Source organism: Corvus cornix, chromosome 1A (genome assembly GCF_000738735.6).
Source record: "Corvus cornix cornix isolate S_Up_H32 chromosome 1A, ASM73873v5, whole genome shotgun sequence".
Lineage (NCBI taxonomy): Eukaryota > Metazoa > Chordata > Aves > Passeriformes > Corvidae > Corvus > Corvus cornix.
Window position 1 is genome coordinate 35210251 of NC_047057.1, and position 24134 is coordinate 35234384.

The following is a 24134-nucleotide window of genomic DNA, read 5'->3' on the forward strand; positions in this document are numbered from 1 at the left end:
CTTCCCTTCACTAAAAATGCAGGAAAAGGAATGCTGTGACTGAAGAGGATCTGGGCAATTTGTGAAAGATATGACCAGCTTTTGTGCAAGTGTAACATCCCACTGAATGTTACAAAAGTACCCCCAAAGTTGCCAGCAGCAAGATAATCGATCAAAGCACTGGGTTGCTGAGTATCTCCCAACATTCTTTTAACATTTTGCAAATCAGATGACAAAAAGGTCCCTTAAGGAGGTTTTAGTGCATGTTACAACCTAATGCAATCATTCCTGTTTTCCTCAAAGACTGACAGTGAACACAATACTGTGATAATGGTTCAGCATGCAATTATCCCTGCTGAAGTGCACAGAAGAAAGCAGAAAGCAAATGAGGCCAACTAATGCAGACTCTCTAGATTTCTTTGTGCAAACAAAATCCAGAATGACAGAGCTGCAGGCTACTAGGTCTGTTTGCAGGGCTTGCTGCAGATATGTTACGTCGAGTATAATAACTTAAGGAGTAATGGTGAGCATCAATCTCTAACTAGAAGGTGGACTTGAGTCTAGAAGCCAAATATTGTGAAGACCTGATATTTGGGGTCACATTGTAAAGTGCAAAAAGACGTAACAGTGATTATAACAATCACACTAAATGTATTGACTGATATTGCCCACTCCTGAAATGTGTGACTAACATTTAGAGCTTGTTAACAATTCAGCACTGTAATTATAATAAGATCTTAAAATTTCACTAACAGCATGGCACTTGACCTCTGCTATTCCAAGCATCTGACAAATACATGACCTGAAAATGGAGATGGATACAGTTGATACCTCACTAGATTCTAAGATCTTACTCCTCAGAAAGTTCCTTTGAGAAATCACTGCAGAGACATGATTTTCTATTTCCTCCTTGGCCTGGCTGGCCTAGTGCCAATCCCTCTCTTAGGCCAGAGATAGCAGATGTTCAGTGATAAAACATGACATCTGACTTTTTGTTATATTTCATAGATAGTTAGCTTGCCTGTTTGCCCCAGCACTGTTTGACCTGTCATTTATGGACTACTTGTTCTCCTCTCTCATATTTTTTGCCTTATTTTCAACCCACTGTTTTAGCTTAATATACTTCCAAAAGTATTTTGACCGTCTCTTCACAAGGCCTACAGAGGGAGTGAGCTTAGGATACTCTTACCAGCCAGGAGGAGAAGGATGCAAAGAGCTCTCTGAGTCGCAGCACCAAACTGCATGTGATCTTTCCACAAACCAGAAGGTAAATCACTTTTTGGAGTCAGAATTTGACAGACTTGAGGCTGAGACCCCAGGGTCAGGGGCAGTATTCAAAAAGCAGATCCTTAGCCACTTCTATTATTGCAATATAGCATAATTACTTCTAGAAATGATGGAATTATATACACATACATCTATCCCAGTGAAAATTAGAACATTACTGTACAGGGTGTAATGGGATGATAAACCCATTTTGAATAATTTTCAAAATAACCACAGATAACATATGACACAACACATGATGCAAGGCAGACAGTGCATGAGCAACAAATCATTGCTTCTGAAACTGTGCCTCTTCTTTTGTAAGAACATCCCCAGTCTTATCCATTCCTCTTTCCTTCTCTAGGTCCCAAAGAAAATGACTTTTAGTCTGTGCTCTCCTAAAAGTAGTCCTAAATTTCTGTCTAATGGACCATGCCCAGCTATCAAGATTCCTCACAGACTTCTGTGCATATTTATCAGACTGAGACTGTAATATTTCAAGATACCTTTACTGATTGTTCTGCATGGCCTTACTGGGCCACTTAACTGGGTGGGTGCTGAGCCAGCAGAGGCTGACAGTATTTGAGAGATAGAAGAGTTCCTAACAAAGAGAACTTGAAGAAAGGAAGAGACTTTATCTTCTATCAAGGCGTGGTATTCAGCATCAGGAAAAAGAATAATAAGAGATTCTGGAAAAACAGTCACTCAAGTGGACAGATGGGGAAAACTGCTACAGGTTATAAGTGAAAAAACATTATCAGAGCATCTTCTCGTCTTGGGATTCTCAGGTCATTTACCTTCTGGCACACAGAAAGATCACACACAGCTTGGTTCTGTGACTCAGAGGACTCTCTCTATCCTGCTCCTCTCATTCAGTAAGACTCTGTGACTTAGCCTTGAAAAAGAAGGCATCTTGTATTGCCAAATTGCCAGTGAGAAGAAACACGCATTTTTCATTTAAAGAAAAGTAAAAAATAAATTCCGCAAACATTGCTCTGTTTTCATGAAAGGAAATCTATATCAAATGTCTCCAGAGAAGAGGCAGCTATATGGAAAACATTTTTTAGACTGAAAATAACTGTAAGCATTGGATGCCCCCACCTTTTTATCAGAATCTTTTCACAGAGTTCTTCTTACAGCCCTCCAACAAAACCAGTCAGTGGAGAGAATTGCAATGCTCAGAAGAAAGGGCATATTGTAGTCTGGTTCCCATTGTCTGGTCTTTTCAAGGAAGAAGCAAATGGATGTCCTGTGTGTTCCTAGAGGAACTTAGGGATGACATTCCACGTGGACGCCAGGGCTTCACAAAGAGTACAAAGAATTAGAAAAATAGACATTTCCAGCAGAAAAAATGTGTGGGAATAATGAAACAAAATTTAGGAACAAATAATATAGATAAATTCTGGGCTTTGACACTGGTAATTAAACCTGACACATCAGGATATGGGGAATTAAGGGAGAAATAAACTTACACATCTAAGGCCACATCAGCAAGTGAGCAAAAAATGCATCTTTTCTGAGTATGTAGTATGAGGAAAGTTATATAAGAGAATATAGCAGTGGGATGAATCTGACATAAGTGTAAAAGCAGTTCTGCTGTGGTTTCACAACCACATGGTTTTCAGCTACCCAAACCCACCCAGAAGCAGCCCACCTACTTGAACTGTACCTAGATTTGGAAAGGATTTCCACATCATTTCAACATAAAATGTGTTGTCTAAGATGGAATGAGCTCCAGATTAAGATGTCACTAAATGTACATGTCTGCGTGCGTGTATGATAGGTAGGTAGCCAGTGTGCAGTAGGTGCCTAAGCACCCATTATCATCAATATAAATCTTATCACGACAGCCATTTTGAATTAAGGAACTCACCCTGAAGCAGATATCAAAGCTGCAATATACTAGTAGATTAAATGCATCTGGTACTGTTCTCTGGCTGTGAGAAAACTTTCGTGGAAATGGTCCATGTCAGTACTAATCTCCAAAATCAGGATGATCACATCTAGTCTGCCTATTGGATATGGTCCCTGACCTATATTAACTCCCTAGTAATCCGGAACATGTTTAGAAACATGCTAGATAGTTTAATAGACTATCAGCAGGGTAGATTTCCACTGCCTATACTGAAGCTTGAATACCTAGTTCCCACATGAATATCTACTTATAGATACATATGTTGTTTACTCTTGTTTACATATGGTTTACTCTTCCACTGAATCCTCTCTCAAAGTACTAGCACCTGAAGTTCTTCCTTGTGCTCTTCAGAGTGCTTCGAAGTAAATAGTTCAAATATTAGAGACAAAATAGATGTGATGGTATGGAAAAGCTATAGCTCTGAGGCATTCAGCCTTACACAGCCCTACACAAAATGCCATGGAAAAGGGAAAGAGAAGCTCTATGTGGCTGTCTGTGAATCTTACGTCCTATTGACATTAGTTGAGAGAAGCTAATTAAATCAATTCAGTTCACTAACACTCATGTAAATCAAACAAAAATTAAGAGATGAGCTGAATTTGAGGCTACGGTACAACCCTGTGTCCTTTCTAACCAACAGAAAAAGAGACAGATTTTCATGTTTATATAAGAAGGTGTATAGTAAGAGTGAGGTGTGAATGAGAAAATTGTGATGTATTGAGCAAGTTTATTACCTTTACATTTCTGAAACACTTCACAGGAAGCAAGTGAAAAAAGCATCTGAGTAGCTTGGTCAAATCTTGATACAATACACTTGTGTGCCTGAGAAAGGCTTTGGACAGACCAAACCATATCAGGTTACTAGGGACGATGCTTTAGTATATCCATGAGGTGATAATTTAGATGTAGTCTGAGCTGTAACCTTTACTCCAAGTTCTTCTGCTTTTCTCTCAAGTTCAGCCCTAACTCTATACATGTTTGTATGTGTTTTGGATTTTAATAAGTATGTTAGATGATATTTTCTATCACAAGTGATTATGCACATTCTATTCCAACTTTCCATGTACAGTCTTGACCTTAGTGGTTCTCATATTCAGTATTGGAAAGATTTGGAATAAACACAAATAAACATTTTGAGAACTTGTTCACTGCACTACTAATTCTCTAATACCTTCAATGAGTATATGGTTTCTGAGATGCAAAACAAAAGCTTACAAATAGCGAACTCTCAAGTATTAAAAAAAATTATGTAACTCTATATGTTATCCAAGCAATTTTCAGATGAGTTGGTCTCACATCATGTAGAGAGACAGCTAAACAGAACATATGGGTAAGCACTAAGGCATTTATAGAACAGTCAAAATGCTTCTAAGAGCTCTGAATTGTCCTCACTTCCTTCAATAAACAACATGAACTGAATGCACACACACACATACACACACATACGAAAACAAACAGCAGGAACTTAATATCAGGTAATGTGATTGCCTTTAATTATATAAAACTCCCTCCCAGAAAATGAATACCTCCTCTCCCTCTCTTAGGCAAACAAGCACTACAATATCCCCAGTTTCAGTAAAATTACTTCTTAACATGTGTTCTTTATTGTTAGTCACAAAACATCACTTTTTGACACACTACCTGCAGAATTCTTGGCTTCATGGCACTCTGCTGTGCATTGGCAACATTTTCCTTGTCAGACGGTTTAGTCCTTAGCACAAAATGTAACCTTGTAATAGTTCTGCATTAGGCATCCATTCACCCTACCTTTCTACCTTGATCATGAAGAAAATGGACCTTGAATCACTGAAATTAGATTGAATTCAGTTTCCTTTCCTCTTCAGAGCCAATAAAGCATTGATTTATTAAAAAAAAAAAAGTTGCTAGCTTTCATACTAAATCACAACGTGCACCAGTCATGCAACTGGATTACAGGAAGCACTAACAGTAGCAACTGCCCTTTCAAGTTGAGCAACCAACAACATTGCTAAAGGCTGGAAAAAAAAGGGTCAGCCAGGGCAAAACAACAAATGTTGACGCTTGCCCTATATATTAAAAACCAGAAAGCAGCAACAGGCAGTAAGTGCTAATTCAAAATAAAGAGGGAGTGATACACATGCAATTCAGAACTAACCAGATTCCCTTGATAATTACATTAACACTACAATCTACTTCAGGTGACATTCAAGAGGGAGAAACAGAATGTTGAAATACAGAAAGCTGGAAGGAGCAGGCCTGTGCTTGGATGATGGCAACCACCCTGTCATGGGACAGCTGCCCTTTTAAAGACAACACCTTCAAAATTTCTGATGGTGGGATTAGTCCAATGCACTGTCTGACTCCCAGCACTTTGGCTTCAAACATTCCCCAAACACTTTTTCTGAAAGGATGACATTAAAAACAAACCAAAACCACTGTCCTTCAGCACATCCAAAGATAGCTGAAGAACCTAAGCAATGAACAGCTTTCATGTCATGATTAGCTCATGCTGTTATACCTCCCCTTAAAGCACATATGGTTCTCAGCCAGAACAGAAGGCTTCAAAGCAGCAGCTCCATCCTAGAAATGAAGCAGGAAAGCCTCAGACCGAAGTCACTTAATGAGAACTTAATATAGATTTAATGGACCTGTTTTTATGTGACTTTATGTGCCAATTGAAAATCTGCCTCATTTAGCTTTTAATGCAGGCACAGAGCCAGTCAGCTAAAATCAGGGTAGCCCCAGAATATTTTGCAGGATTCTTTCATTACCAGTTGAGGACCACAGGTCTCCAAAATTGTGCAAAGCCCTACGAAAATAACAGGCCATAGGTAACAGTGTCATTTAATGAAAAAAAAATAAGGGCCATGCATATTCTGAGTTCCTTGCACTAACAGAAAGGTTTCACCTTGAACGGAAGTGAAATAATGCATGCAGTGGAAAGAAGAGAGCAGGTACCCTTCACCATGGAGTTGGCCCTGCTGGCTTAGGCTAGCTTTGAGGTATGGATATATCCAGCTTGCTTGGCATCTCCTCCCCTTGATCATTACCATTCAGTACTGGGACTCTGCAGTTGGCCTGTCCCCAGCAAAGCAAGACTGTCAGTACCTTATTTTACCTGATACGGACATTTCCACACAGCTGAATCTAGTCCACTAACAATGCTAGCCATCTAAACTCAGATGAGGAGGTCTTGTTCATATGGGATGCAACAAGTCCAGAGCACAGCTTTTTGAGCCTCGTTCCCTGATAGTGTTTTCTAACTGTTAAAACTTTGATCTTGGACAAATAAAATTACCATCTTCTTTTTTTTTTACTCTGATTAATTTTTTCATTGTCACTACTCTATTGCATTTGGTGCATTCATGAGGGCAGATCTTTAGAGTACAGTACAGGGAACTCATATGGGATTCTGACACACTTGGTGTGCTAACATGCTCTAGTGTTCTATGTTCTTTTTTCCTTGTTTGTAAAGGCCATTCTCTTTTAATCTCTCATCTTCCTCTGAAACGAGCAATTTACAGGTTTCACTTTCATCTTTATTGGTTCACTCTAATGAGTGCATTAGCACTCATTATAAGTGGCTCCTCTTCCCTCCAGGAATCAAGGAGAGCTGCCTACACACGGCGGTGAGGAAAGCAGTGTCCAGGCAGAACACATACAGACTGTACTGTGCACCCCACCAAGGACAGCTCTCCTGACAGCAGGCTGCTCCACTGGCACGAAGGGTGAGGATGCAGCAGGGCAGCATCACTATACAGTTAAACTGATCTGCCCTTCACTGCAGGAGGGAGCACTGCCATCACCTTCTTGAGAAAGGGGAAGGTCACACAGTTAACTGACAGTGGAGGGTCTCCAATCCATATATCCCAGAAGAAGTGCATATGACAAAATTCTTACTCTTTGCAAGAAACAGGATTTTTTTTTCAAACAGCTGTGTAAGCATAATGGTGGATTTACCAGAGGAACAGAAGTGAATGAAACCTTTATGTTACCTTTTTAAAATCTCACTGCCTCTGTAGAATACTTCCCTGAAGAACATTTTCTTGTGACCTATGCAGAGTAAGTTTAAAGCCCATTCAGTAAAAATTGTGCAAACATCAGTCAAGACAAGAGGATCAACAGCATTTGAGGCAAAGCTAAGGTCTTCACCTACAGAGAGGCTATATTCTGCACTGGTTCACCCGACTGTTGTTAATCAGAGTCTGATTATATGAATGCAAATTCCACCAAAGTGAAGAAATTCAAGACAAGTGGTCACTATTTAGATTTAGATGATCAGTCAGGCCACCCAAAATTACAATCCATCTGTATTTATCTACAGGCATGTTTATTCACAAAAAAACTCTCCAGAACCCAGAAGAAGTCACTTACCACAATAATCACATTCGTTGTAGGAATGGGAAGATTCTCCACTTCCAAATCTTGACCAGTCATTGCTAAGAGATTGAGGGATGGATCATAAACAGATCTGGGGAAGGCTGATTTAACAATTATTGCAGGGTGCAACTTGCTCATTTTGGTGTGGGAAGAAGAATAGAAATTTTGTTTGGAATCCTTATAGCTGTCTGTATCCAGACTTTTCTCCACACTCTCCACATGGTGATAAATAAACACAGGTTTTCCACTCTTTCGCTGATGAATTGCCAAAAAGTGGTCACTGTCTCCAGAAAAGCAGCCTGTAGAAAGAGAAGAGTAAGTTTAGAATATCTCTCTTGGCTATTCTGTAGACGGCACTGGAAATTCAAGGAGATTTTTGGGTTCTGAGAAATTTGGAAAAAATATTTTTGGAATACAAGAATTCACTTAAAATCTTACAATGTGTTTCCTATAGCAATAGATTAACAGCACTGTAGAGTCTACTAAGTATGTGAAGTGTACCACATTCTTAAGCTCATTTTCACAGGACTTTTATAAATGTTATTTGTATTCCCACCCATGGCTACATTTCTAAAATGATGTGCAAAAGCAGAGCACATGCTGAGCCAAGTTCAACTTCCTTATTGATACCAACTTCAACTGGAAAGCATATGCAGTCAACTTTCTGACGTATTTTATCACCCAGTAATATCAAAGATGAGAATAGCAGTGATCATCTTTTATAAATGGGCACCTGAGAAGAAAAGGTCACGAACCTGATCAAAAAACCATATTTAAACATGTGAGAAAATTCAGACAAGTCCATAATCCTAATTCTGCATTCCTTGTTCAGTTGCTTATACCAGGAGCCCCTTGTGCCAACTCTTGTTATGTATGACCCAACCTTCACTCAAGCATCGCCTGGCCAGCCAGTGGAGCACCTGGCTCTCTGCAGAGGAGATACAGGTGTGTGGGTTTGGCCATACCTTGCATACCTTGGTGTGGGGCACAAAAAACTCTCTTAGATTAGGGAACTGGAGACAGGGGACTCAAGCATCTCTAACGAGGAGTTAGAGAGAGTTGGGCTTGTTCAGCCTCAAGAAGAAATGACTGAGAGGGGACCTCATCAATGTCTAGCAGTATCTGAAGGGAGGTTACCAAGAGAATGGAGCCAGGCTCTTCTCAGTGGTGCCCAGCAATAGGACAAGAATCAACCCATGCACAGGAAGTTCCACCTGAATATGAGGAAGAACTTCTTTACTGTGTGAGTGACAGAGCACTGGAACAGATTGCCCAGAGAGGTTGTGAAGACTCCCTCACTGGAGATTCTTAAGAACGATCTGGATGAAATCCTGTGCAAAGTGCTCTCAGATGACCCTGCTTGAGCAGGGAGGTTGGACCATACAATCCCACTGATCTCTTCCAACCATACCCATTCTGTGATTCTGTAATTACATGGGTTTAACTAATTATGTATTAGTAAAAAATAAGTTCTCTTTTGAAAGACAAAATACTTCCTGATGATGCTTTTATAAGAGGAACCAAGACTAAATTTTTATTTGGTTTTTGGTTTTTGTTGTTTTGGGTTTTTTTGTGGACAAAACATAGCGAATCTTGCCTTTATGCTGAACAGAATAGCTACAAAAGCACAGTTCAGCTCCCAGCCTGGAAGGCAGTCTATCTGACCAGAATAATAGGCAAGGATCAGCTCACTCACACATAAAAAGTAACTGAAGCTGCATTAGTCACCCCCAGAAGAACACACTGAGAAACCCAGTGTGGTAGAAAAGGGACTTTGTGTTCTCAGAGAAGTGAACCCAGAGAGCTCACTGATCAGCCTGGAATTTCCTCTTCAGATGCTGCTGGAGTTAATGGCAATGTTAAATTTGAGAGCTGATTTTTAGTTTAAAAAATATAAAAACAATGTTATTTTAATTCTCATAATGAGCTATGAAGAGCAGCTTAGCACCAACAACGTTTCAAGTCAGGGTGAACAAGAAATCATTTTGTTCTAGTCAAACTGAATTTTTCCTCTGATTTTTTTTTGCTTCTGTAAGCAAATCAAAATAATCAGTCATTTGCACAGCTCTACCCAGTGCCCTTAGGAGGTTTCACTGTAGGTAATTACATTCTGTTGACCTAATTTCCTCATGAAATTTCAGTTAGGGAAATCAGGGACAATACCTTATCTGTGCTACAGAATTGCTTTGCATCATTGAGAAATGCATTCTCTGGAATAAGTGGGAACCGGTCAGTAGGTAGTGAAGCAATTTATAACATACATGAACAGAAAATCAATAGTAAAAAGAACACAGATCCTCTATTATAAAGAAATATGCTGAATCTAAGGCTACTCTTTCAAATGGTTGAAACAAACACAATCTCCTAGATGACCACTGAGGTCACATGTTTTCAGCTCTTGTCAGGTTTTGATTGGGAAGACATCTGAAAGCAGGAGGAAAAAAAACCAGAGACACTGCAGAGTATAGTCTTAAAGACAGCTGAATTTCAAAACTTGTTAAGCTTTCTGGGTTCTTATTAAGATTTGTGGGTGTTGGTTTCATTGATAAAATCCTGAGGGCTGGTCTTAACTACCAATTTAGAGAGTTGTGTCAGTGGCAAAATAAAAATAAGGAAGCATCAGCACTTCTCATAGTCACCTACTTCTCATAGTCATCTCTTTGCTGGATTTATTTTCATGTCTCCTTCACAGAAAACCAGCATTCCAAAACTGAGCATAGATAATACAAAGGAATGCAACCACCGACACATTTGGTTTGTCTTCTTTGCTTCCTTCATTTCTGCTCCTTTGTTTCTGAGGGAATCAAACCAATGGTGATTCTCCTTGAATTCTTTGTATTGCATTTTTTACCCGCTTCAATATTCCAACCTTCCCTCTTATTTCATTATTTTTACTGAATGAAGCAGAAAAAATTACAATTAACTACCACCCCAAATTCTTCCCTGAGTATTTTTGATAAAAGAATAGTTAAAGGAACTACCCAAAAAGCTCACTTGTCCTTGAATCTCAGTACTTTTTAACAGCAGAATCACCATTTGCTTCTAAATCCCAGCAGACTTGCCTCCATTAGAATGCTAAATATCACACCAGTAACACCAGTCCCTGCAGCCGTATAAGGTCCATTGTAGCAGATTTTCAAGACGGACAACAAAATATATTGTTTAACCTGTAGTAAAGAGAAATTAAAAGTCTAATTACACAACATTACACTTTATACTCACACAAAATTTATTTCATCAGATGAGCACTCAGAAGTTCAAATATGTTCCAAGAAAATAACTACACTGAATTTGGTTGTCTGAGAAGTCCACACAGCCCCAGTATCTTAAGTAGGTTACAAGCACCCACAGTGCCCCATGAGAAAAACTGCACTAACCTTAGGAGACAGTGTATAAGGCCCCCACTACCAGACTTTGGCTCCCAGACTGCCATGGATGCCTCAGGCAACCCTCACAAACTGGCCAGCCTTGATCCTACAGGGGAACCTAAAATTCCTCTCAATCTGATGAAATGATAATATATTCCTTCTTTACCCTCCAGACTCCAGCTCCAAACACAAGCAATAGGCAGCAAGCAGACACTTGGAGAATTCAGTAGCTAGAAATACCAGCACTTCTGCTACATTGTTATGTGTTACCTTTAAATACTGCCACTCTCCAACCCTAAAGGAAGAGAAGACTGGGAACCCTACACCAAATTCTGCACTTCTACAAAAAAGAAAATGCTTCTCTGTGGCTACCGGGAAAACTGTGAGAAGTTATGACGAACTGATTTTGGTGACTTTTAAGCTTCAGATATCCCAAAATACACAAAAATTCAGTAAATATGGTTTAGGACAAGGCTCAAAAAGTAGAATTCCCAGAGGTTTCTCTTCCATAAGCTTAGCAAACTTTATCCTAAAGTATGTTCTGATATTCTGCTCTCACTACCCTGTTTGAACTCTACTTCAGGATGTAGAGTTATTTATGACTCACTTGAAATACTCACCCAGCGCTGCTATTATCCATTAACTATAATAATTTTATTCCTTCTCCTAAAATTGTCTCCCCTCAAGTGTATTTACAAAGAATTATACTTTATCCTGCCTCAGCATTGAGAACAGACTTGACGTTAGATTGTGATTCCATGCTATTTCTTCTATCCAAAAAAATGCTGAGTCTTCACCTATGTCTCAGCTATGTGTAGCTATCTTCATGTCAAGGGAAATTTTATTTGTTCCAAAATGAACAATAATCAATGGTTACTTTCAAACCTACATCAGAACTTCTCTGAGCAGCAGGTTTGTATGTACTTTTGCTCCTAGAAAACAATGAGTCCTTTCTTCATGATCATCTCACGTAATAATCATTCCAACTCCCTTTAGTAACAGATGCTGCAATGTGACTCAGTACTGATCTGAACTGTTCATTCCCCCCTCCAGTTCTTCTCTCTGTACAATATAGTGATTGGTCACCACTCTGTTGGATTTCAGGTCCTGATGAATATTGCTATTTCTTCCTCTGTTCTTTACCTATAGATTTTCCTTCCTTGCAACTCCTCAATTCTGCTGCTTTTCCTTAGATATTTTTTTAACAATAAAGCCTGTCTTGATCTTGTTTCCGTGTTCACCCACTGTAAGCCCCTTCTTTAATTTTGCTGCTCCTGTACAACAGTATTCTCCCCCCAAAAATTCTCAGTTTTAGTTGCATTTCCAATCCCTGGAGCTGTGCTTCTAGAACCTCCACCAAGTACAACACTACATCTATTAAAGTGCAACAAGAAGCTCCAGGGTGATGTAGAATGCATACTTTCTAAATCTGAACATCTTTACTAGTACTAGTTTCAGCATTTCTATCATTGCCACCGTTTGTCATCCTACTGAAAGGAAAATTGGACAAATCCCTATGAAACTTCCTGTTCTGCAGAATCCAGCTGTTCTGCTTAATGGTTCAAAATATGTGTTCACTTGATCTTCTTAGTTGTCTGCATAAACATACAAGAAAAAACTATTTCTGTCATAAATTAAAAAGAGAAAAAGAAAATCTAATCTACAGAAGATTGATGGAGAATGGGACAGGAGAATTCCATGTCACATATCCACATCATCCCAGTATATAGGAAGCACAAAATTTTCTCATGAAAACAGATGAGTAAATCACAAGACTGCTAGACAGCACATGCTTCTGAGCCTGTCTCACACTACAAAGTTGCATTACATATGCAGAAAGGAAAGCCTATAATAACCAGTAAATCTGATGTGCTGGATGCTGTGGGCACTTTTGACTGCTCCAGTTGGCCTCTGCTTGACAGAGGAAAACCTAAGATTTCTTTAGACTGTCTTGACTCTCTGAATAGTTTCAGACAGTTGACATTTTATCTCAAAGCAACCTGCCAGAAAACTGTTAAGACTCCCAATTCCCAAATACCTTCACTTTCACTAAAACAGACAGATAAAAAATTTCAAGATAGCCAAAATCCATTAATCAGCCAGTAACACAGCAGCACGGTTTTTCTCTTTTTAAAACATAAAAATATCAGAGCTTTACAGATATTTTACCTCACATCCCTGTTAACGAAACAACGGGTGCCCCGCTTGACTCCCTACTCACCCCACTCTCAGTCAGACAAGTTTTCCTTGCTGGCTCAGCCCCAGGTTTCCCATAGTCTCAGACCTCTGGTGCTTTTAAGTAATTTTATCATGATACAACACAAAAGATGCTCAAGCTGGGTGCCTCCTCCTTAACATCTTCTACAGCCAGAAACTAGAAATTCATTTGACTGGAAAAGTCCCAGTGGGACATAACATAAACCTGATAGGGCCACGATAATGGTGTCTAAAGTCACGCTGTGTGTCTGGAAAAACAATTTCAGGTCATTTTCTAAAGTTTTGTTATTTATCTTAATCTGAACAAATTTGATAATAAGTTATGCTCCTGAACAGTCACATTTTCTATAATGAGATATATACTGTATATTTGCTACTTGTAAGTAGTGCAGTCACCCCAAATCCACGGACAGAAGTGCTGTGCTGTACCTGACTAGTAAGTAAAATGCACAAATGAATATAGACACCTAGTGCATATATTTTAAACACACAATACTACTTAATACTCACACTTAATACTCTAGCACTGTAATAACAATGAAATCTTTTTATAGTTAAAAATAACTTGGTATATTACACAGCTTGAGATTTTTATGCTACAGGCTGGCAACTGAAGGGGAAGAAAGCATAAAATGTAGACTCATTTCATAAGGGAGCAACATGCTGAAACTTGACTGCTTTCAAAGATAAATTTAATACAAATGCAATTTGAGTTACAGTACTTAATGCTGTTGCCAAGTAATTTCTCATTTTCAGTAACAAAAATACTTACTAAATTTTCGTAATTAAATTTTGTACCCTGAGCTCCACATGCTTTTTTCCTTTCTGTTTGGTTCACCACTCTGAAAGACGCTCTTTGTCCCACACAAACTTCCTTCAAACCTATAAATCAGCCCCAGACTTTGGACAGGCTTGGCTTTATCACCTCTTGCACCATTTCCTCTTGAACAGCTACCCTAGTCACTGTGAGATGCTGTACTTACACAGACCGATGATCAAATCCCTCCAACAACACCAAAGTTTCCACAGCTGGGAGATTCATTCCCTGCCTCTTTTTAGAACATCGAGATAGAAACAGACTCCCATTCAGAACAGAGTTTGCAGTTCTCTCTTCTCTGTGTAAGGGCCAAGGAGGTGTTGGCCCACAGGAAGAAGAAAAATAAAAGCTTAAATGCCAAAATGCTTATTATCATGCTGGCCATTTATGAGCATGTTTCTAACTCTCAGGAGTCACAATGGCAATGATACTAAGGCAAATGCTAACTGTGGTAATTCTAGACATAGCACGAACACTGCTGTAGGTTTAGAAGACTTCTATCTGTTCTGGGCTGTGAACGTTGTCTCTTCTGGTGCATGAAACAGAACCTTCCTTCGGCTTTGCCTTCAAAAGACACAAAATCTATTGTTTTATCCCTATTTCATCTACATTACCAAGGGAAAACAAAAGAAAAAAAAGAAAAAAAACAAAAGCAAACCCAAACAAACCAACAAACATATTAAAAGGAGTCAGCATATCTGGTGGAAAATATAGAAGTTTTAAATGATGTTGAAAGCAAAAACGTAAACAAAAGCTGTCTGGAGGAAATATGCTTTGCATCTGTACTGTCTAGCTAACAATATGTCTTACTGTCAGGAAAGTAGTATATTGATCAAATCTGAATCTCATTTGGATAAAGTTATGCACTTTTAGCTATTAAATTTTCTTGTTTCGTGTTCCTTTCTTCTTTGTTTCGTGAGTTCTTTTACTCAGAGTTTGGATTAAAATGCAGGAGACGCAGAGGTGTTCTTCGGACTCAGATGTTTATTATTTCTTATCTATGGCACAGCTGCACAGAATGTGCCTCTAAGTTAACAAGGTGAAAATGGCCCCCGAGTGCTACCTTCCAAGGTCTTTTAAAGCCCAATCTACCCAATTATGGAATGCCAACTAATTTATTTTTAATTATAATCCAGTAACTAATCATTCATGTTCCGCACTGCGGGCTTTTTGAACCAATACCAGACCATCCAGATTTGTGAAGAAGGAGGAAAGAAGAACTAACCTACACCCAAAATCTTCCATCTTGTTACATATATATATTACTATATCACATAAACCTAAATTTTCTACATCTCTACATATTCCACCCAGCGACGTAACAAATTTCTTTTTATCACACAGCAATAATCTCAGTGCTATCACATAATTTGGGAAGCCTTTCCCAAGGCCTCAGGTCAAATGCAGTGTACTTGTGAGGATCATTACCTGTCAGCACTGAAAGACTGAAATTCTCTAAATTCAGGGTTCCAACATTAGCCAACCATAAACTGATGCTGAACTTTAGCATGGTGCACCAAAAATTATTGCCAATAAAATGCAGTTAAAACAGTGGCTAAAATATGACTTGAACACTAGCTGGACAACAGAACATACTTCCAAAAGTGCTTTTGTGAGGTAAACAAGGGAAACCGGAAAAGGAAAAAATACAAATCCACTTGCTGCTTTGGTAATAAATGCATGAAGTTTTGAATTGACAAAAGAATTCACCTAGGAAACTACTTTCCCATAAATAACAGAGGGACTTGCAGGCTGTGACTGTTTCCATCATTCAGAGACTAACGCCAAAACGCAAAGCCTTCACACCACTGCTTTGTCTTCAGCCAAAACCTGTTAGAGCAATATAAATGAAGTTATTCTGTACCCAAAGTAGGCTGCTAGACCTAATGATCAGGCATGCTGCTGTACAGCTTCTCACAGCCTCCTTCAGGTAGATGAATTCCTCTGTTACTTTCAAAGTCTTGCTCATGGACAAAGACGAAGCCCACCTCATACATATAAGTGAAGCCAAGAGTTTATTATTAGCATAGTGAAAATCTTAAACTAATTCAAGAAGCATTGTTAGTCTAGATCTAACTTTTAGAGAAAAACAAGGAATACAGAAAAAGTCGCAATTATAGGAATAGTACAATTAAAATTGTCTATCCCTTTCCCTGGTGTTACTCTAACTCCATGCTTCTCTGGGTCCTCAGGTCAATTGTTGCACAGTGGTGTTAGTGATGGGTGTTGCTATGAGTTGTCAGCACCTGTACTCCTTCATCAGGAGGGATATGGTGCTCCTGCTGATGGATTCTTCTTCCTCCTCTCTTCTTCCTTCCCCTTAGGAAGCTATATATATCTGTGTTTTCTAACATGCATTTATTCCTACTCTTTCTTCAACTGGTCTGCAGCTCCAGGTTATATTTGAATTTACAATAAATGGTGCCACATATGTGTGTTAGATACTATCTATTTGTTCTCTTCATTAACACCTAAAACCAGTTTTCTCAAGCTCCAGGTCTGCATTTTTACCTTTTACTGAGCTTTTTATAGCACGGAGTCTTCAGTGCCAAGATTTTGCCCCATCTCTTATCATCCTGAACCTACACTCCTCTAATGAAACATCCTGTGCCTCCACTCTTCATGTCTCTGCTGTTCTACCAAGCCTTTGTTACTGCTCCTGTGTAGACTAAAGTTGTACCACACAAACTAGATTAAATCAGATATAAATGCTTGGTTAAGTACAAAAACTGCTGTCAGAGCTAACTCAAGTAAAACAGGCAGGTTAAGGAAAGTTTGGACAGAGCAGGCCTGTCAAATCCCAATCATGAGGCCTCGCAAAATCAGGACAAAACTTACAGCTTTGTTACCAGCAATGGCAACACCCCATTACAGGACTACAAGGTCACATTTCCTCACAGGAAGTGTTCTGTGCTTTCCTAGCTAGGTCCAGTAACCAAAGCCCAGGCCTTCTCCAGCAGAGGAACAGTACCCATGACAAGTCAAAATTCAGAGCAAATAAACTACACCAGAGCTAAGCAAGAATTGGATAGGACAACTGTAAAAAATCAGAAAAATATTTTGATTTGTCCTTAAACACAATGTTCAGAACTTTTGACCAAAAATTTCAGACAAAATCAAGTAGTAAAAAATGAATGTATATATGTGTGCAGGTATAATAATGATTCTTTTTTATGTGCATGTTTGTGAGAGCAAGCAAGTGCACGCACACATGCATGTGTAATGAGGGTGGAACAGCACCACCGGGGGAAGGTGGGAGTACCCACAAGAGAGAGAGAGAGGAAGAGGGGGAGGGAGGGAGAGAGATGATTGCAAGAATTTTTTTTCCTTTTCTAATAAGCAAGCTGATGAAAATAGAAACAACTGCAAATTCATTTTTGCTAAATTTGTCCTTTTCAGTAGGAAAAAAAAAATGCCCTGGCCAAAAATATCTACAGCTACAGTGAATCTGGATTAAGCATGAGTGGTATCTTTTTCAAAAAGACACTCTGCATCTCATTTCATGGGCCTGTTGCCTGATATGTCAATACTGAAACTAGATACCACAGACCATTGATTTCACTAGGTCTACTCATGTGAATTAAGAGATGAGCTAGTGGTCCCAAAGGTACTTAAGTATTCTGCCATACTTATGTCATGGCACTAATGTACCATATAGACTCACATCAGATTTTTTTTTCCAGAAGGTGTGAGAAACTGATGCATCCATTTTCTAATTTTGTGATTATTGTCATTTTTCCAATAGAGGTTGTGGATAAATTCTGCTCTGCATAAGGTGGATGTAAATACATAGTCTCTCAAGGAAACATATTGTATCTCCATGGAAATCTATAGCTGGTGTGAAAGAAAGTCAACTCCAGTCTTAAAGTTTTGGCTTTTTTTATTGAAGTAATATTGCTCTAACAATTCCCCCTGAGGATTTCTGAGCAGACCTTAACTTCTCCAAGTATCTATTCCAAAGCCATGCTGAAAATCCTACAGGACAATGACTGTGCCTTATGGAGTAAGAGTCTTACCCTTCCATCTAATTCCCCACAGCAAGCCTTGTAAAACCCCTGTGGAGGGGGGCCCACCACCAAACAGAGCCACACAGTTATGTCATTAGCCTCCTTCGAGAGAGACACAGTCCCCCAAGAGGCCAATTCATGGACTTTCAGCAACTCTCCTGCTTCGCTCTCCAGAGAAGCTGGAACCAGCCTTTGCTGTCCAAGATGTTTCAATCTTCTTTATAATACAACAAATGGAATTAGTCAGAGATTCCAAGACCACAAAGCTCCAATTTCTAATGGATGTACTGAACATAAATCTCTCGTGGAAGATGATGTCTTTTAAAATTATGAATAGCAAGAATTTCCACATGTAAAAATATGGTTAAGAGTCTCTTTTCCAACTAAATATTTCCTCAAAAATATGAAGTCAGATACTGAATTATAAAACTACTTTTTCCCCAACAGAACCTTTGAAGAGATAGATGACTACCCTCTGATTATCCATGAGTCCTACTAATAAAAGGCAGAAAAGTCTCTTCTAGTAAAAACACCCACTCATGGCCAGCAATGTGTTTTTAAATAAGGCAATTATAAGAGCCAGCTTCATTTAGATTATGTTAGTGTAATGAAGCAGAATCCTTATTCATTTTTTTAAATCAATAGCTCCTTCACTTTCACTCTAAATGTATTTAGAACCTAGAATTATTCACTCATTAGTATGAGGTTACTGAAATGGATCTGATGGCAAATGCATTTTGTGCAGATCTTACCTCAACCCTAAAAGTCCAGTCTCCAGATTATCTTACTTCTGTGACAGAGCTTGTGCATTTTACAGAAAATAGGCCTGCCCAACATCTAAGTAGAAACTGTAGTGCACTCGATTAATTTCCAACCATGAGAATATCACACAGTGCATATTTGACCAGGAAAGCTGAACTCAGCAGAATTTAGTAAGGGCGCCCTGTGGGCTGTGTGAGAACCAGTCTAGCATATTTATAACACACATTTCTACCTAGCGAATCCTACCCAAAGGAGTGTTAGTTTGTGGTCAAAGAAACTTCCGTTTTGATATAAGCAATCCTCCTGTTACTACAGCATTGCCCAAAAAAGATAAAATCCCACTATTTCCTACTCTGAATCTTATGTGATTCCTCTGAGGGCCTAGAAGAATTCATCCATCAAGATGTTGAGACAAGAATCTACACACTTCCTCTCTGAAAAGGCTAGCGGGAAAGTATTGGTTCATATTGACTTAAGGTTAGCAATGCAACTCTTCACTGATGAAGAGAATAATAAAATGAGGTAATAGAAGCTCTTAGCAAGATAGTGTAAGGCCTTTCTCAAGAAACCATGACTTAGAAGACCTGACTAAATAATCAGTTGTTAACTTTTTGCTTTTGCAGGACTGGGATTTCTTTATCCTAAAAGCAAATTCTGCAAAAATGCTTTCTTAAAGAGAGGTTTTTAATGCAAGGCAGGTGATGAGTTGATACAGTAATTGTTAGCTGAGTAAGTTTCTTCTAGTCTAGTCGGTTTTCCTAGACTCTTTCACAGAATCACAGATTTACTTTTTCCCCCCACAAATGTCCAGTAACTGGATATTTAATTCATCATATATTTTAATTTTATTAACAAAATTTGCTTGAAAAGAAAATGAGGTGAAAGATGTAATTAATTGAGTAATGTACATAACTCAAATGGCTCTCGTTTACAAGTTAGTCTAATGCATCATTTTGTGTTTTTCCTACCACCCGCCATTCTTTTACAAGGAGACAATGCTTCCCAGTCACCTTGGGAGACACTAGGGTTTTATTGCAAGAACATGTGTATTAGATCATACATACCAAAAGAGAGTATAACCTACGCCGTCATGCACTCTCTCATGCAATGCATAATGTAAGGTTCATGCTGACCTGTAATCACTTGCTACAAATTTAGGTCTTCCTGCAACAGCAAGCTCCATATAGGTTGATTACTTCACCTGCCGTACTCAGCAGAAGGGCCTAATTCTGTTTTCAGAGATGCACGCACAAGTGTCTTATTTTAGGTAGCAATATATGCATATACTAACAGCACAATCATATTTAATTTCCTGATGACATGACTGTCATGCTATATTGGAATCAGTATCTAAGTCAACTCAGTAAAATGGTACCTTATTGAGCACATGAAAGTCTCTGATCACATTTTTGACAAGAACATTTCCTATTTTTGTAGAAAATTTTACTACAACTGTAGTAGAATTGTAGTTCCATAGGAAACCAGATTTGTTATATGACATGCATTACCTTTCTACTACAGAGCGCTACTTAAAAACATTAACTCTTTTTGCTGTAGCATTAGCTGAAGTAAATGTAGACTTATGTTTTCTCTAAAATCTACTACCACCAACTGATATCAAGGGAGATTTCCTTAATATCTACTGACAATGTCTTCAGCATTCTCTAGAAACATGTTTCATAGAAATTCAGCCTCAGAACAAAAGGCCAAGCAATTTCCAAGACATTACACAAAAACTGACATTTGGGATATAATTTGCGACATAGCAAGTAGAATGCATTTTGTGATTTCTCATGAACCAAAGCTTCAAAATCACCGTCAATAATTCAAAAGTCCAGGCTATACATAAAAGATGTCCACAGTGGTAGCCTGTGTAAGACCAAATTTTCTACTTGCATCAGATGAAACAGAGAAATCTTAGCATGTTAAGCTTCTTTTGTTATTTCATTGTTGTGACATCTTCAATGACTTCCCGACAAGAGCAAGTTGTATGCAGCCTTGACCTGGAGAAAGCACAGCTCTTGTGCTCAGTGGGAGCCGTGCCCAACCATGCAAAGGTTGAATTCAGCTCCTGTACATCCTCCCCCTTGTCTTCTCTGAAATAATTATTTTCCAGGATTACTCAGGCAACAAAGTAGCACCATATAAACATCTATTTTCCTCTCTTTTTTTACAATTAGAAACATTTGCATAATGAAGACCAAGATCTCTTTGCAAGCATTCCTGGTAACTTAAAAAAACAAGTAGAACTTAGTAAGGAAAGTGAACAGCTTACTGGCAGAATATGTACCCAGTTTCCATTAGCAGGATAGAAAAAATGAAGCACAACAAAACTAATGCAAATTCCACTGTTAATAGAGGATATACTGAGATTAGAAGGCATGTTATGTCAAACAGAGGCTGTACTCTAATTTTTTACAGATGGTCAATTTAATACATGTTGTAAAAGAAAAATTTAAAAGCAGCTTAAGGCTTTTATTAAAACAGATCACGAAATGCTCCCTATCTTTCAGTCGATAATCTCTTGCACATATGAATATAAGGCATAACAGCATGAGCATCCTAACTATAGATTTACAGAAAAGAGGCTCCATAAATTTTATGAAGTGTAGCCTAATATTACAGTGCAATAAAATACCAATAACTGAGACAAAGTTATTTCTCCTGACAACTGTTAAAAAAATAAAATAAAAAAAGCAAGGAAGCAATTATTTTCATAATAGATCTTATTTGGGATGTTCATACAGTTCTTCTGTATGAAAAGACATGAAGTTCAATTGTTACTTTTATCTGTTCTGCAATATGACAATGCAAGTTCGTTCCATTTTAAAATTCTCTCCTAAAAACAACATTCCCAGGACCAAAAGAATCCGTACCTGTGCACTTAATTGTTGTTCCTAATTAAACTTCATGGAATTTACAAGCCATTTACTACTTGAAGTGGCTAAGCTTGTCATAAATGACAAAACAAAGAAACTCTACAACTTTACTAATTGAGAACTCAATTCAAATATATAGTTACCCCAGATTTTATTTCCTTCCTAAGATTATATATGCTGAAGTTTGCACAAGATAAACGGAGGCTCTGAACGATGAGCAGTTTTTCATGGCTTAAAGGAAGCCTGAGATTTATGCCAGAAATATAAGCTCTGACTACTGGAATGAAACTGGCAGTGGAACTTCATGTACGTACTAGGGCGCTCATCGCTCACTGCATTTCTGAATGAGGCGCACGTTTTGCCAGCAAAGCAGAGAGAGGATTTATTAGCACCGCTAACAGCCGAAATGCCTGCTGCTGTCGCAGCTGAAATTTCCCTTCCTAAAAACACTGCTGCCACGAGCACGTATAAGTAGCGACTCCTCCCCACCAGTCTTTAAAAACAAATAAATAAATAAAATAACAAGGAGGAACATAGAGAGTCCCGATTTTCCCTCGCCGTCGTCGCCTCCAGCCAGGTCCTCACGAACCGGGACCGAAGCGCGGCCGCTCCGCGGTGCGCGCAGCGCGGGGCTCGCCCGCCCGGGGCCGCCGCTGTCCGCGGTGCTGACGGGCGCTCCCGCCGCCTCCGGGGCTGGCGGGGTCCGGACCCGGGCAGCCGCCGCCGGACCCGGGCAGCCGCCGCCTCCCGCCTCACGCCACAACAGGTGCGCCTCCGGGCGCAAGCGGGTCCCCACCGCCGTCCCGCCCGCCCCACCGTCCGGCTGCGGCCGCCCCCGCTCACCTGCGGCGCGGAGGTGGAGCAGGAGGCAGAGCGCCCGGAGGCAGGCGGCCGCCCGCCACCGCATGGTGCGAGCCGAGGGCAGCCGGGCGCGGGGAGCCGCGAGGAGCCGCGAGGAGCCGAGGGGAGCCGAGGGCAGCCGAGGGGAGCCGAGGGCAGCCAGGCAGCGCCGCAACACCGCGTCCCGCTCCCCCCGCCCCCGGCAGTGAGCATGCCTGGGAGCGCGCTGCGCATGCGCAACGCCGCGCGGGTGCGCGGGCGCGCGGGCGGGCAGCCGCCCTCACCTGCCTCCCCTCCTGGCGCGGGGTGAGGCGAGGGGCGAGCCCGGGCGGCGGGATGGGGCGGGATGGGGCGGCGTCTGACATCGGGAGAGGGGGTCGTGCAAGAGCCGCGGGGAGCCGCAAGCCGCAATAGGGGAGGCAAAAAGAGAGATCTCCGGTTCCAGCGGCATGTTCGGGGAGGAGGCGAGAATGGGTGGTGGGGGGTGATTTCCTTCTCAGCTCCCAGCTGAAGCAGCAGTCGGGGTTCCTGCTGCAGCGGGGCGGTGGAGATTGCATCTCCCCTATCTTGCAGCGCCGATGAAGCGATCTCAGGAGTTTGGACAGGTCTGGGAGGACTTAGACGATGTGTGGGTTTATGCTTGAGGTTCAGGCAATCTTCTTCAGTGTGTTGTGAAGTACGTGCTGTAAAATAAGCAGTTTGCAAAAACTGCATGATGAAAATCACGGCTGATATAGAAATAAAGAAATAACCACTGAACCGCACGCAGTGGTTCAGACCAGGCTGATGCAACACCTACTCAGGAGACTCTTCGTGAATTTGATTACTTTGGTATCAAGAGACCAATGCAAAGAGGCCAAACATGAAGCAGCCCTATAACAAGGTAATTTTCTAAAAGTTCAGATGGATCAAAAGATTTGCTGGAGAGTAACCAAGAGAGCCAGTGGCAGATGTGTCACCCAGCGAGTGATCCATCTACAGGAGCCTATTGCTGGATATTGCAAGCAGTGTACGTGCATGGTCAGGTCTGCAGCTGAAGTGATGTGCCCTAAGTAAAAAATAGCAAAGGAGATCAACAGAGCTTGCTTGCTTCTAACTGGCTTTAAATGAGTCTTTGTGCGGAATTTTTCTTCATACAGGGATGGGAAGGACTGCACAGGCCCTGATACCTAGATGCAACTGCATGTGTGACTGTACATATGCAAACGAGCTTCCTTCGCCAGCCCCCACACGGCTGTTCACACACGTAGAGGCAGTCAGGTCGTTCGCTTGACAGCAATATAAGTGAAAAAAGGCTTGGGTTGGAAGACAGCACTCAGTCGAGCTCTGCCGGAAACAGGGAATTAATATGATCAAGGGGATTTTTGAACAAGGAGTGGTATTTTAGCCCTGTTATTTCAGTAATATCTTTTGTAAGTGTTGTGCCTCAGATGCCCTGCTAAGCCACGAGATTTCTGCTGCTTCCTCTACTGTGATGATAATTTGCTGTGGTTATATATGAATTACAGCACATCCTGTTCCAGTTTTATCCTATTAGTCCTGACTAGTAGAAGTGAAAGCTGAAAGGTATGAAAGAAAGAAGTCTTATCTGTATGGTGCACCCCACTCATGTCCCTACAACTTCAGTTCCTACATGCCCAGGCCTCAGAGGTACACATATAGCAAAAACAAGTAGAGGGCTATATTTACTTCCCTCAGTGAGTTGTACAATACCAATTACAATTT

At 40.2% G+C, this 24134-nt stretch overlaps 1 protein-coding gene and 1 long non-coding RNA gene across 4 annotated transcripts in view; one reads left to right on the forward strand and one right to left on the reverse strand.

Moving 5' to 3' along the window:
• PTPRR (protein tyrosine phosphatase receptor type R) overlaps positions 1-22624 on the reverse strand; it is a 141267-nt gene extending 118643 nt beyond the window's left edge. Inside the window, exons 1-2 of one of the 2 annotated variants that reach the window (XM_039571162.1) lie at positions 22413-22624; positions 7514-7818 (exon numbers count right to left, since the gene is read on the reverse strand). In XM_039571162.1, coding sequence (XP_039427096.1) covers positions 7514-7818; positions 22413-22476 — 369 coding nt within the window. In that variant the 5' untranslated portion in view covers positions 22477-22624. The remainder of the gene's footprint in view (positions 1-7513; positions 7819-22412) is intronic. The other variant, XM_039571160.1, reaches the window with a different exon arrangement.
• A 221-nt stretch (positions 22625-22845) lies between these two features.
• Positions 22846-24134, forward strand: part of LOC104698387 — a 49590-nt gene continuing 48301 nt past the window's right edge. For both annotated transcript variants that reach the window (XR_002043262.1, XR_753316.2), the window contains exon 1: positions 22846-23292. This is a non-coding gene — a long non-coding RNA (uncharacterized LOC104698387). The remainder of the gene's footprint in view (positions 23293-24134) is intronic.